The sequence below is a fragment of the Crotalus tigris genome, unplaced genomic scaffold (assembly GCF_016545835.1).
Source record: "Crotalus tigris isolate CLP2741 ecotype Arizona unplaced genomic scaffold, ASM1654583v1 scf7180000017601.7605149639:7615979, whole genome shotgun sequence".
NCBI lineage: Eukaryota > Metazoa > Chordata > Lepidosauria > Squamata > Viperidae > Crotalus > Crotalus tigris.
The window spans coordinates 1462839-1477005 of NW_024096505.1; the positions used below are offsets into that span (position 1 = coordinate 1462839).

Consider the following 14167-nt stretch of genomic DNA (forward strand, 5'->3'; position numbering starts at 1 on the left):
AATAATAATAATAATAATAATAATAATAATAATAATAAAAAAGTTGGAAGGGACCTTGGAGTTCATCAAGTCCAACCCCCTGTTTAGGCAGATAACCTTATACCATTTCGGACAAATGGCTGTCCAGTTTCTTCTTAAAAACTTCCAGTGTTGGAGCATTCACCACTTCTGGAGGCAAGTTGTTCCACTCGTTAATTGTTCTAACAGTCAGGAAGTTTCTCCTTAGTTCTAGGTTGCTTCTCTCCTTGATTATTTTCCATCCATTGCTTCTGGTCCTCCCTTCAGGCACTTGGAAAATAGCTTGTCTCCCTCTTCTTTGTGGCAGCCCCTGAGATATTGGAACACTGCTATCATGTCCCCCCTCGTCCTTCTCTTCATTAAACTAGACATAACCAATTCCAGCAACTGTTCCTTATATGTTTTAGCCTCCAGTCCCCTGATCAACTTTGTTGCTCTTCTCTGTACTCAACATCTTTTTTAGATTGTGGTGACCAAAACTGGATGCAGTATTCCAAGTGTGGCCTTACCAAGGCATTGTAAAATGGTATTAATACTTCACGTGATTTTGATTCTATTCCTCTGTTAATGCAGCCTAGCACTATATTGGCTTTTTTGGCAGCTGCAGCACACTGCTAGCTCATATTTAAATGATTGTCCACTAGGACTCTGAGATCCCTCTCACAGTTACTACTATTGAGCAAGGTACCCCCTATACCAGTGGTGGCGAACCTATGGCACCGGTGCCAGAGGCGGCACTCAGAGCCCTCTCTGTGGGCATGCGCACCATTGCCCCAGTCCTAGGCCTTCAGCTGGGTTTTATAAAACCTTTTCGCTTTAGGCCTCTGCCGCCATGTACAAAAAAAAAGGTTCAATCAATTAGTCAATTTCAACTTCTCACAGGAAAAAAAAAGATCTTGCTAAGTTGGAATTGATTGATTGAACTTTTCAGTCCCCCCCAGTCTGCTGTTACCACTGCAGCCATGCCCACCCAATGGGCCACACCCACCCAATGGGCCACACCCACCCAGTACCCGACGATGCATAAGTGGGTTTTGGGTTGCAGTTTGGGCACTTGGTCTCTAAAAGGTTTGCCATCACTGCCCTATACTATACCTGTACATTTGGTTTTTCTTGCCTAAATGTAGAACCTTACTTTTTTCACCACTGAATTTCATTTTGTTAGATAGCGCCCAGTGTTCAAGTCTGTCCAGATCCTCTTGTATCTTAAGCCTATCTTCTGAATTGTTGGCTATTCCTACCAGCTTCGTGTCTGCAAATTTGATGATTTCCCCATCTATCCCCTCATCCAAATCATTGATGAAGATGTTGAAGAGCACTGGGCCCAGAACAGAGCACCCCACTATACACTTCCCTCCATGTAGATGTGGTTCCATTGAGGACCACATGCTGAGTACGTCCGGTCAGCCAGCTAAGGATCCATCTGGTGGTGATGCTGTCTAACCCACATTTTTCTATCTTATCAAGTCGTAGGTTGTGATCTACTTTGTCATGCAAAGTGTGTGTATGTGTGTGTGTGTTGACATATTCCTCCTTTGGCTTAGTAAGATAAATAAATATTCTTGGAGTAAGCAGAGGAAGTGTACTGCATTTGTCTCATTTTTATTTTTAAAATACAAGCTTCTAAGGAGAATTGAAAAGAGAATGGAGAAAAAGAAATTGCTTATTTCACATTTACTTTATTGATTGCCACTGGCTGGAATCTTAGGCTGCATGCTAGATATCAGTAAAACAGATGGAACTATATTAGAATTACAGCAAGATTAAGGAAGGTGGCCTATACATTGCTGACCAGGGACAGCTGAATACAGGTTTGAAGCTTCTGAACTGTGATGGATCCTGAAAGGCCTGCAAAGATACTCATTCTTGCATTAGTGGCTCTTACGATGTCACTGCTATGGATGTTGCAGAGGGAAAGATTTTTTTAAAAAAATACACTTTTAATGAAGAAAAATTATAAATCCCTCCAAACACTATGAACTCCTCCATTTTTTTAACTTAAAAGTGGGCAGAGCAAATTTGTGCAACTGTCACCCACTCCCCACTGCCACTACCACCCTACTCAGCTTAGCTCACCTCTGCTTCTGCCTCTTCAATTACTTTAGAAGACAACAAATCTGTATTCTTGCTTTTGTTGCATCAACCTTCATGTGACTGATCGATGCTGTGACAGCTCATGCTGGCAACCCAGCCCTGTGTTTGGGCATGACAGATGTTATCAGATACAGCCTGACATTTGGAACCCTTTCAGCAAGAATACAGAAGGCTCTGGAAGATACTTCATCTTCCTTGTCATGCTAACAAGGTGTGTGAAAGTGGGGGAAAGTTTAGGCTAAAGCTTCAAATCCTCTAGCTGCTCATCCAGCCCTCATTCCTTCCAAGAGAAGAATGAAAACAAAAAGAAAACCTCCTAGACGTTCACTGATATCTATGTAAGGGTGCTGTGAATGAGGCCTGAAAGGGGTGGATAGCCTGGATGCTTCAGCGGGAGGAGGATCAAACTAAGAAGATTGAGCTGAAGTCGGCTTCTCTTCACGGGATACGGGAATGGGTCTCTCGCTATGGCTGGCCTCTGTGGCAGACTGAACCTTGGGAGCAGAGAAGGTTAGCATGCCATCAGTAGACAGAGAGCAAGTGATGGATGATTGGTCGACAGTGGAAGGAAGACGGTATCGACGATGGAATTCACGGGAAATGTATCCATGGTCATCCTGAAGTGAGACGCAACAAAAACAAAAGCAAACCAAAACTCATTGGCATTAAAGGGTATACAGTAGTTAACAGGTAAGTCCTTCAGAATCAATTGCTCTATAAACATCAGCCTGGTTGCAGAATAGAGTTATAGAAGCAGAAATGAGCCAACATTTATTCCCCCCCCCCCATATTGCTTTCATCCATTCTCTCCCTCTTCAAAGAGCTGTCCAGAGCAGATTGATTCACCTTCGCATGATATAGCCAGTCATATATTCTACACAAGGTTGTCTCTAAAGATATCTTCATATTGTAATTGGTGCAAAATGCTTCTTGGCTAGTACCAGTCACCAGAGCACACAACACCCATACTGCAGGCCCAACATTAGCTACCTGTATTTTTCCAGGTGCAATCTGAAGTACTGCTGCTGACTATAAAACCTTAAATGGCTTGGAACCCAGATTTTGAAGTACCGCTTTTCCTAACCAGAATCAATCCATCCTGTATGGTCATTCCAGGAGAAGTTTCCCACTTCCATGATGTGAGAGCCAAGATCATATTTATAACCCTGCTGTATAATATGGCTTTTTCGAAGAAGGCAGACTAATCCCTTAATATCACTCCCGAAGATAGTAAAGACCAGGGGTAGTCAACCTTGGCTCTTTTATGACTCGTGGACTTCAACTCCCAGAATTCCTGAGCCAGCTGTGCTGGCTCAGGAATTCTGGGAGTTGAAGTCCACGAGTCATAAAAGAGCCAAGGTTGACTACCCCTGGTAAAGACAGAGCTCTTCCTGAATGCATTTGATAGGAAAATGTTTGGTATTACTTATCATTAATCTTATTATAGTATTTTTTCTTGGATTGGAGAAATTCATTTTTTTATTTTTATCTTACTGTGTATGTTTTACCTATATATTTGTACTGCAACTGTTTTAATTGCTAGTTGTAAATTGCCAGGAGTCCCTGACAGATTCAGTGATGTACTAGTGCAATAAATAAGTACATAAAATATTGCGCTGTTCTGTACATGTTTAGTTAATGTTAATAAACACAATTTAAGGTTTGGGGCACTTTCACACAAAGGGACATGCAAATACTTTAAAAACAATGTTAGACCTCTATGTAGATCAGCGGTTCTCAAACTTTTAATATGGCGACCCCGGGTCACACGGACGTGCCGCGCATGCGCAGCACGGCGTGCATGCGCGGCGGCGCCCCCATGCACGGCGCGCATGCATGGCACCGCCCCCTGAGGGGGAAAAATGGCAGATCGCGTTGTTTGGCGACCCCCGTAAAATGGTCGTTCGACCCCAAATGGGGTTGCAACCCATAGGTTGAGAACCGCTGATGTAGATCATGTGTCTGCCTCTGTGGACTTTTCCACTTGATACTTTTACGGAGTCTGTAAGTCACATTGAACTTACAGTTCCTTCCCAAAGAGCAGGTGGCAACTATGGCCAACAGGACTTTTGCACAGTTCCAGCTATTGCATAGGTTGTGCCCATTCCTTCAGGCAGTTGCTCACACCCTCATTTACTTATTCCCTAGTCACCTCAAAAATGGTCTTTGTGCTCTACATGGCACTTGTCTTGAAGACTACTTGAAACAACAGCTTATCCAGAATGTGACACCACAATATGTCAATGGGATGTTGCTGTTCTATAAGCTACATTGGCTACAAGTTGGCATCCAGGTGCAAATTCAAAATACTGGTTATGCTTTATAAAGTCATTCATGATATAGGACCTGCCCATCCAGGGAGGTCAGACAAAGGAGGTGTGCTTTGAGTCTCTTTGATTAAACAGTGTCATCTATCAGGATCTCAGAAGCTACCTTTTTGGCTGTAATGCTTGACCTCTGGATGAACATCTTCCCAAAGATCTGCACGGCTCCTATCTGTTAACATAGTAGTGTTAGCCATGTAGTGCCAGCTTGTAAATGGTATTAAATAAATAGGTTCTCATGATGTCAGCGGTGTAGAAAAGCTAACCAATGTAATATTTCCTTAGCCACACTGTAGCTGAGACCCATACAAAGCTAGAGATTTGGGGAGGAGGAGGGAAGAGTCAATGATAGCTCTATTTTGCCACTGTGGGGGAATTCTTGTTCTCTCCTCTTCCTCCTCCTCCCAACTCTTAAGCTTCAAGTCCTGCAAAATAGATACTAGCTTGAGATTTCTATGGTTCCATTTCCATTCCCATCACAGCCCAGACAAAAGGAAGAAGGATAAAACTGGTCATCTGTTTTCTCTTTCCATCTTTCTTTTGGCAGGGAGTTGGTGGTTGCTGTAAAATGTCAAAACTTTGAAGGACGGGGGCAGTATTTTTGTTTTTCCTTCCCCCCCCCCACTTTCTGGTTTGAAAGTGAGAAACTGTTATAGTGAAAGCAGCAGGGACCTACAGTGACTCTGCTTACTGCCAGAAGTTCGATCCTGACCAGGTCATGTTGACTCCATCCTTCTGAGGTCAGTAAAATGAAGGCCCAGATAATTGGGGCAATAAGTTGACTCTGTAAATTGCTTAGAGAGCAGCTGTAAAGCACTGTGGAGCAGTATGTAAGTCTAACTGCTAATGGCTATTGCTATAGCAGCCTGTGGCAAGACAGTGATTTTCACTCCTTGTTCTCAGCTGGTGGAAGTGAAAAAAAATCATGGATTAATTTCAAAGTACTTTGGAAGGTCTGGTGAGTGGAAACTTTATTTTTTCTTCATAGCATCTTGACACAACTCAGGGTACACTTTTTTTTCTGGAACAACTAAGTGTTGCCCAAGTCTGACATTCTCATGAGCTGAGAGAGTGACTGACCCAAAGTCACATAGCTGGCCTTCATGGCTAAGGCAGGACTAGAACTTACAGTCTCCTGGTTTCTAGCCTGCTGCCTTAATCACTAGACCAAATTGGCTTATAAATTTACTCAACAGTAATGTGGAAATCTCTGTGGTCAATAGAAGTAGCAAAACAAATGAACTGGCAGATTAATTGATAATGAATTGATATAGTTCTGAGATAATATAATCAACTGTTTGAATTATCTTTCTGCTCTCCTAAAAAAAGTTCACAACTTTTTGCAATTAATAAATTAGCAGCATACAATAACAAGTAAGATGAAACAGAATTTTTGTACCTCATTTTTCTTTTTTTCTCCATTTTTACTTTATGACATATATCACCCCCATACCTCATGGACCAACATTGATTAAGATAGAATCTTTAAGTTCATAAAGCCGTGATTTCAAAAATTAAAATATTCCATTATCCTCTTTGCATATGAGGAACCATTACTCCTGTACTGTCTTTTCCCCATCATTACAAGCATCAAACTCACATTGTTTCATGGTTATTTTCCACGGTTATAATCTGCCTGAGAGAGAAGTAACTGTTGATCAGAGTTTTAAGACTAAAAAATAAGATTCTGTGACTTTCCCAAGATTAATCTTTCAAGTATTGGCTGAAAAAGTATTAAGTTCAAGACTAAAATCTTAGGGTATGCATAAATGAAATATGTATTTTATTTCAAGCTTGAAACAAACCATTTCATGTAATAGTAGTAGTAGTAAAGTTGGAAGGGACCTTGGAGGTCATCGAGTCCAACCCCCTGTTCAGGCAGGAAACCCTACACCATTTCGGACAAATGGCTGTCCAGTCTCTTCTTAAAAACTTCCAGTGTTGGAGCATTTACTGCTTCTGGAGGCAAGCTGTTCCACTGATTAATTGTTCTCACTGTCAGGAAGTTTCTCCTAGTTCTAGGTTGCTTCTCTCCTTGATTAGTTTCCACCTGTTGCTTCTTGTCCTGCCTTCAGGTGCTTTGGAAAATAGCTTAATTCCCTCTTCTTTATGGCAGCCCCTGAGATATTGGAATACTGCTATCATGTCCCCCCTTGTCCTTCTCTTCGTTAAACTAGAAATACCCAATTCTCGCAACCGTTCCTTATATGTTTTAGCCTCCAGTCCCCTAATCATCTTTGTTGCTCTTCTCTGTACTCTTTCTAGAGTCTCAACATCTTTTTTACATCGTGGTGACCAAAACTGGATGCAGTATTCCAAGTGTGGCCTTACCAAGGCATTGTAAAGTGGTATTAATACTTCACGTGATTTTAATTCTATCCCTCTGTTAATGCAGCCTAGCACTGTGTTGGCCTTTTTGGCAGCTGCAGCACACTGCTGGCTCATATTTAAGTGATTGTCTACTAGGACTCCGAGGTCCCTCTCACAGTTACTACTATTGAGCATGGTGACACCTATGCTGTACTTGTGCATTTGGTTTTTCTTGCCTAAATGTAGAACCTTGCTTTTTTCACCATTGAATTTCATTTTGTTAGTTAGTGCCCAGTGTTCAAGTCTGTCCAGATCCTTCTGTATCTTAAGCCTGTCTTCTGGAGTGTTGGCTATTCCTGCCAACTTGGTGTCGTCTGCAAATTTGATGAGTTCCCCATCTATCCCTTCGTCCAAATCGTTGATGAAGATGTTGAAGAGCACTGGGCCCAGAACAGAGCCCTGGGGCACCCTACTACACACTTCCCTCCATATAGATGCAGTTCCACTGAGGACCACTCGCTGAGTACGGCAGGTCAGCCAGCTACGGATCCATCTGGTGGTGATTCTGTCTACCCCACATTTTTCTATCTTATCAAGTAGTAGGTTGTGATCTACTTTATCAAATGCCTTTCTGAAGTCCAAGTAAATTAGGGTAGAATATTATATCATAATATTTCAAGCTTTGACAGAACAAAATCTGAAGCAGATACTGTAAAATGTTTTGTAACCTTTTTTTTCAAGAAGGAGACAGAGAAGGAGAAGGAGAAGAAGAAACCAATAGTAGAGAGGGCAAGTAGTTCAGAGTTGAACTGTAAAGTCCTTGGTGCTCTCTGAGCTTGACCGTTTTCTTACAGACTTTCATTACCGAATTAGGTAACATCTTCAGTGCTAGAATGGAGTGGATTTTGCTCTCTGTTTACTGTATATACAGTAGCTTGTCCAGGGGCAAGATTTGGCAGCTTCCAGCCCTCTAGCTAGTGCCTGGCAGACTAAATGAGAAGGATATTGGACTAGTTGAGAAGTTACTGTATATAAAGAACAAATGCACTCCCTTCTAGCACTGAAGATGTTACCTAGTCAGGTAATGAAATATCTTCAAGAAAACAACCGAGTACAGAGAGCACCAAGGATGCCACATAGAAAGATCTGTTTCATCATCCTGTGCTGTCTTTTTTAATTTCAAGCACAACTATACCCTTCTCCCTTTGCCTTGGGGAGGGGGAGCTATGCTATTTTTTTTTTTTTTTTTTTTAAACCTGATTATTAGCCTGGCATTCTCTAGTTAAACAAACAAATAACTAACTGGTGGACAGACTGATTGATTAATGGATTGTGTGCCATCAAAAAAACAATGTATAGATCTTAATCTCTTGCACATCCCTTTCAAATCAATTAGGGAAGGGGGAGGGAGGGAGGGAGGGAAGAAGGAAGAAAGGAAGGAAGGAAGGAAGGAAGGAAGGAAGGAAGGAAGGAAGGAAGGAAGGAAGGAAGGAAGGAAGGAAGGAAGGGGCATGCACAAGCTACTGACACGGAGAGCCACTTATACTGGAAATACAGACTGCCAGAATTTTCCCACCTAACTGCCAGCATTTACATCCCAAATGTAAATTATATTTACATTCTAAGTAGCAAAAAAAAAAAAAAAGAATCATGCACACACATACACAGGCTCATACAAAAGGATGAGCAGAGTACACAAAGGCAAAGTTAACTTGCATAGAGCCTGCTGCATTTTTAAATCTCTACAAATGAACACAAGAAAACACTGAGTACAGTGGTGAACACCAAAAACTTGGCAAGCCATCCAAAGTTACTTATTTCCCTTTTCAATGGCATTTCAATCAAAAACTCCCAAAGAGCCATTGCCAAAGAATCTGAAGCAAGCCATTACTTTCAAACATTTCAGAGAAATTAAAAGATGCTATGTGGAATGGCGACTGAGCATATGCATATACATTTTGCAAATGTTCGTTTGCCCTATTGATTGTGGGAGCCTTTCAAGACTCGCCACATCTATACAGGTATTCTGAATCACAAATCAGCAGGAGCACGCACAGAATACACACACACTTTTAAGCTGAGTAGGCCAAACCAATATTGTATTACTTTTTCTCATTGACATTTCACTTGCTTTTCTTTATATACACAAGCTCATTCACATGCTGTACAAATATTTTACAAAATAATAGTGGCAGTACAAAACACTAGAAATGTTTTCCCATGAAATGGTCACGTTCTATTTTATGCTTGAACCAAAACTCATGAAGCATATACATTTTGTTTTGAGCATGAACTGCTCAAAGCAGCTGTTTTGAACTTGACGTGTTTTGAACAACCCCTCTAAAATGTATTCAATGTCAGTCTCTATGTTGTAAGTCTTGAGGTAGATATTTCTAACATTCCTGTACTGTATTTGAAAAAAAATATCCATTTCTAGATTCTCAACCCTAAGGAACCATGCTAACTTATGAAAGCAGAGTCTTTGCAGTTTATTCAGTTGTATGGGCTATCAGATAATGGAGTTCATTTTGGCACCCATTTTTTTTGATAATGTGCCCCCTAAAATAAATGTCCAGGAATGATATTTTAAGGACAAAGAATTCATTTGGTCCTAACTTCATAACTCCTTGTATGAAAAATGTTTCTTTCTTTCTTCTTTGTCTCACACAAACATTTACAGATATACAGCCCTGACATAGACTAGGGTCATACTGTGGGAGTAAGATGACTTCAGTATTTTGCTTCTGACAATGATTCATATTTAAATTAAGCCAAAAGTGGGATGAAGATTTATTGATTGATTTATGAGGTACATGTGGCACCTCACCTACATGTTTAGTTGGGGAACAACAAACCATTAAAATCACAATAGCTAGAAATGACAGGAACTTAGAAACCCACAAAATACATTACAACCCTCTAGGCGGTAATTTCAATCAATCTATTTCCAAAATACAAGGAAAAAGCCAAGTTTTTATTGTCTTTCCAAAGACCAGCAGGATTGGGACTGGTGGTGGGATTCAAATATGTGAACAACTGGTTCTCTGTGTGGACGCTGCTTCCAGAAGTCCATTCTGGGCCTGAGCAACAAAAAGTTAGCTACGGTTCTGCCGAACCAGCTGAATCCCACCACTGATTGGGACCCTCTATTTAAAAGGGACCCACTACTGAAATTTAAATGAATAACGCCATTCAGATCAAATTTAGTACATGACAAATTTATTTTGCTCATCTACCACACAGGACCATAAAGCAAAATACTTATGTAGTTTGATCTTGCTTCTTTTTTATTTCCTCTCTTTAACACAACCGACTTTTAAACTTACTAGATTTTAAGCCCTCCAATAAAGGTGCTGTCAACCCCACTTGGCACAGTCTTATAACTTTAATTTTCTAGCAGGGTCTTTAAGGGAAATGCTGATTTTATAGGTTTGTATTTTCATATAGCAAAGAATGTGAAATTTTGGATTTCCACATGAAAAGCAATATATTTCTTAGGAGGATTTTTTTGTTACCTGTTGAGTATTTATGCTACTTACGGCAGACAGAGATGGGTAGTGGTTTTTGTTTATTCTTTGTTTACTTATTTATGACACATGTCTAGGCCACTCAACTTGTAAATGACTGCTTGTCCTCAGTTGGTAAAGTCTGAAGTTTTGGGAAACAGCTATGAAATATCTTCAAACTGCTTCAGAGGAAATGGAAAATATCCATAGTTCATAAACTTCCTCCAACTAAATCACCCTGTTCTTCTGACTATATTTCTAACATTTAGATTTTTTTTTAACAGTCTAATTAAAATTATAAAAGATCAAAGACAAACAAATTATCTTATAAATTTTGGTGGATTACAGTACACTTTATCACATTTATTCCATTACATTGTGATCCACCAAAGTTTATGTTTTTATTTCTTCATTATTTTTGCTATGAATAACATACTGTAGCTACTCTAGAACCTATTTAAAGTTCTGATAACTTTTTAAATGATGCTAGTTTTTTTTTTAGTCTACTATACATTTTGATCTTTCCCCAATGGACAATGCAGCTATCTTTCCCTGATAATATTTGAGCACAAGCTGTTTTCTTAGAACTCCAGACTATATTTTTTATGTAGTCAAAAATATTTAAAAAAAAATACTGTAACCAGAGTTGGAAGGAGATTTTGAGATTTTCTAGTCCGGATTCAAACTTAGTGGAAATATGGCTTCCTTTCATGATGACAGTCTAACTCTGTGTTAATACCTGTAGTGCAGGAGAAGTTACTACCTTTTAAGTCAGCCTATTGGGAAGCTCTTTCCGTAGGAAGTATCTATTATTTAGCTTATAATAAACATTCCTAAAACTTCTACCCATTAGTATTAGTCCTACAATAACATTATCATCACCATATCTTATCATATAATCTTTCCTGGAGCAGATCCACAATCAACCTCCTTTACCTAAACTGCAGGTGTTAATATCAGGTGAATGAAATAATTCTCTGCATTTGTAATGTAATGGAAATTTTCAATATCACTCTTCCTTACCTGTCTCTCATTGTGTTTGCCATGAATTTCCACAAAGTCCTCAATGACTTTCACACTCAAATCTTCAGGGGAGAAATGCTTTACATCCAAAAAGACAAGGAACTTGTCTCGGTCAGATCTCACCTAGAAATGAAATAAAGACCACATAAACACATCCCCCCAAAAAATTAAAATTTAAACTATTAGCAAGATTAGGTGATTATTTTTTTCTCTTCTCTCAGATTATGTGATGATGTCCTCTGCAATACAGTTTATAAGAACAAAATATCTGAGCTTTTTAAAAGTAGCCTCAATCCTAAGGCTGGTTGGAAATGAACTGACTGGGGTGTGCTAAATACCTCCTGTAATGAATATTGACTTGGGGAGCTTTTGTACTAGCCTGATTTTTAAAATAATTTGTATATAGAAAATATGGCAAAAATTTACCATAACATATTAAACTAAAATGAATGTATGGACAAAGTTTTTTATAGCGCTTTTGCCTTTCTTCACCTTATATGAGTCTAGATGATGTGGTCTTTTTTCTTTCTTTCTTGTTGTTTAGAAAACTTAAAGCAGGTGATAAAGAGTAACTATACAGGAGGCAGGAGGCAGTAGCGGTTATCTACCTTTACGTACTATTTTAAGACTGATACGTTAAAATGACAAAATTGATTTATTCAAAGCATAAGGAATTAATATGCTAGATTTGGATGTAAATTTTGGATTTGTATACATTCTGAAAAGCAGCTTGTGATGCATTTTCTGGCTTCCTTTCACTTCACATTAGGATCACAGCAAATTCACTTAGTGGTTTGGGCATTCATCTATTTCATGAATAGATTTTTTTTATTTCCATCAAATCATTTAGTGCAAGTTGTAATTCACTGACCTTAAATATTCATACATCATAAACACTTCAGTAATCTTAAGATTTCTCACTGATTTTTAAAAGTAATCACTTTGTCATCTGCGTTCTTGCTAGCTTGTTGATTTGTATTTTATATATGTTCGCCGAATATGGAACAGAATAAAGAGTAAACAGATAGCATTTCAAACTTGATTGTTCTAAAACCTGGTCTCAGTAACACTTTATCTTTATAAATAGTTGGTAGGCTATTCTTTCATATAGGTTACCATATAGCACTCTGATCATAACATGCCTAATGCTTTCTGTAAAGAACATACATGGTGCAGTACTAATGGTTGAACATGAATTTATTTCTAGCTACAAAGAAACCATTTGATTTGAATACAAATGTCAAATACACAAACATCTGCTTTCACCTAAACCTGTATATATGCATTCCAGTCCGTATTTGACAAATATTTGACTACATTAAGAACAAATATGCTCCTTTCTTTCAAATTATCATCATAAGACAGCTGCATTACTGCTGAAGTATGTGATAACAAGAACAGTCTGCTATTGTTCTTTGGCCATCTCACCTGCCTATAGTATTGATAAGATTAATTAAATTCTGGAACAATTTCATATCATGTTGTTCACATTTCTGCAAACTGTTGTAAATCCTACCGCATTCTAGTCTCTAGTCAGCGTTGCCAGAAATCAAATCAGTGTTGCTTTTAGGAGAGATCTTTAAAAGAGTTTAAATATATTGAAGTACAGGAGTCTTACCTCAGAAACACCTGAGTCCAGCAAAGTACGGAAAAAAGATTGCCTGTAGTATGGGCTGATGGTAGAAGAAAACAAAGGCAGGAGATCATATTCAAAAAAACCATCTCCAAAAAAATGGTCAAAAAAACGGCTTGGAATTAGAGGTCCAAGAGCTCGTTTGAACCAGGGATGCTGAATGGTAATATCCATGGTCTTTGCTGTGGCTGCAAGCTTAAAAGTGGGGGGGAAAGGCAGTGCAGTCACTTTGATGATAGTGAGGTCTTAACTGAACCACACTGTGGGATTATAGGAAACGTCCCTCTATATATACCACTTTTGCAGAATGAAGGCATCAGCAGGATTTCTGGAAAGACATGATCTCATTATGAAGGTCAATCTGGTCAGCAGAAATTGTTGGGACTGACCTGGGAGTGACAGTCTAGTTAGAATCAGTGCCAGAGGGCTGGGCAGTCTTCAGCATTCTCTGGAGAGAAGAGCTATTGTACTATTTACCAGCCAGCCATAACATGGTCCTTTTGCCTAGGGAAGGACTTCCAAGGGAACATTTTGCCCACAGTTCCACAGACCATTTTAAATCCTACATTTCTCTAATTCTTTTTTTTTTTTGCCTGAGATCAAGGAGAAGAAAAGTGATTCCCCCCCCCCATTAAATGAATGTATTACTCAGGATTACAGATGTTTTATTTCAGATTGAAAAGAATTGAAAGACAGCAGTTGAAAGACCTTGTGATAGAATGCATGGAGGAAAATACCGTACTTTCTGGCGTATAAGACGGCTTTTGAAAGTGTTGAAATTGGCGCCGAAGTCGGGGGTCGTCTTATACACCGAGTCGTCTTATACGCTGGAAATTACGGTAGTTTTCGGCATATAAGACGATTTTCTAGGCATGCGACTCGGCGCCAAAGACGGGGGTCGTCTTATACGCCGGGTCGCCTTATACGGCGGAATATATGGTAATAAAATGTCAGTTTAACCTGTGGACATATTGAGCTGGATATTGGCGCTATAAATCAAGAATCCAAGTTCTATTTACTTTATAAGTCAGTAAGAATGTGTAAGTATTCATTTTAAAAATACCCCAAATATTCTTAAAATGAAATAATGAAGAGTTTTTCCTATGTTTACGTCTCAGATCAGTATATAATATACAGATGAAAAATATGTGTGCTCCACTGATTCTATTTATGAGTTATTACGTAGGCAGAATCTTTGTGCAAGCAGTATGCCCTGGAACCTTCCTAATAGGACCTAAAATGGAAAAGCATTTAATTAC

General features: G+C 39.2%; 1 protein-coding gene across 1 annotated transcript; it reads right to left on the reverse strand.

Moving 5' to 3' along the window:
• Positions 1 to 1599: 1599 nt before the first annotated feature.
• CRYAA (crystallin alpha A) lies at positions 1600 to 13180 on the reverse strand. The gene is made up of 3 exons (XM_039368679.1): positions 12894 to 13180; positions 11276 to 11398; positions 1600 to 2729 (listed from the first exon to the last, which is right to left on the reverse strand). Exons 1-3 carry the CDS (start codon positions 13080 to 13082, stop codon positions 2520 to 2522), a joined length of 522 nt encoding a protein of 173 aa, XP_039224613.1. The 5' UTR covers positions 13083 to 13180; the 3' UTR covers positions 1600 to 2519.
• Between the last annotated feature and the right edge of the window lie 987 nt (positions 13181 to 14167).

Bases quoted from the DNA above. Each gene is read 5' to 3' on its own strand.
- CRYAA (XM_039368679.1), bottom strand. From the start codon at position 13,082: ATGGATATTACCATTCAGCATCCCTGGTTCAAACGAGCTCTTGGACCT. The intron at 11,399-12,893 runs GTAAGACTCCTG...TTTCATTTCTAG, and splicing joins TGGACTCAGGTGTTTCTGAG to GTGAGATCTGACCGAGACAA. The intron at 2,730-11,275 runs GTAAGGAAGAGT...GTCTCACTTCAG, and splicing joins GCAAACACAATGAGAGACAG to GATGACCATGGATACATTTC.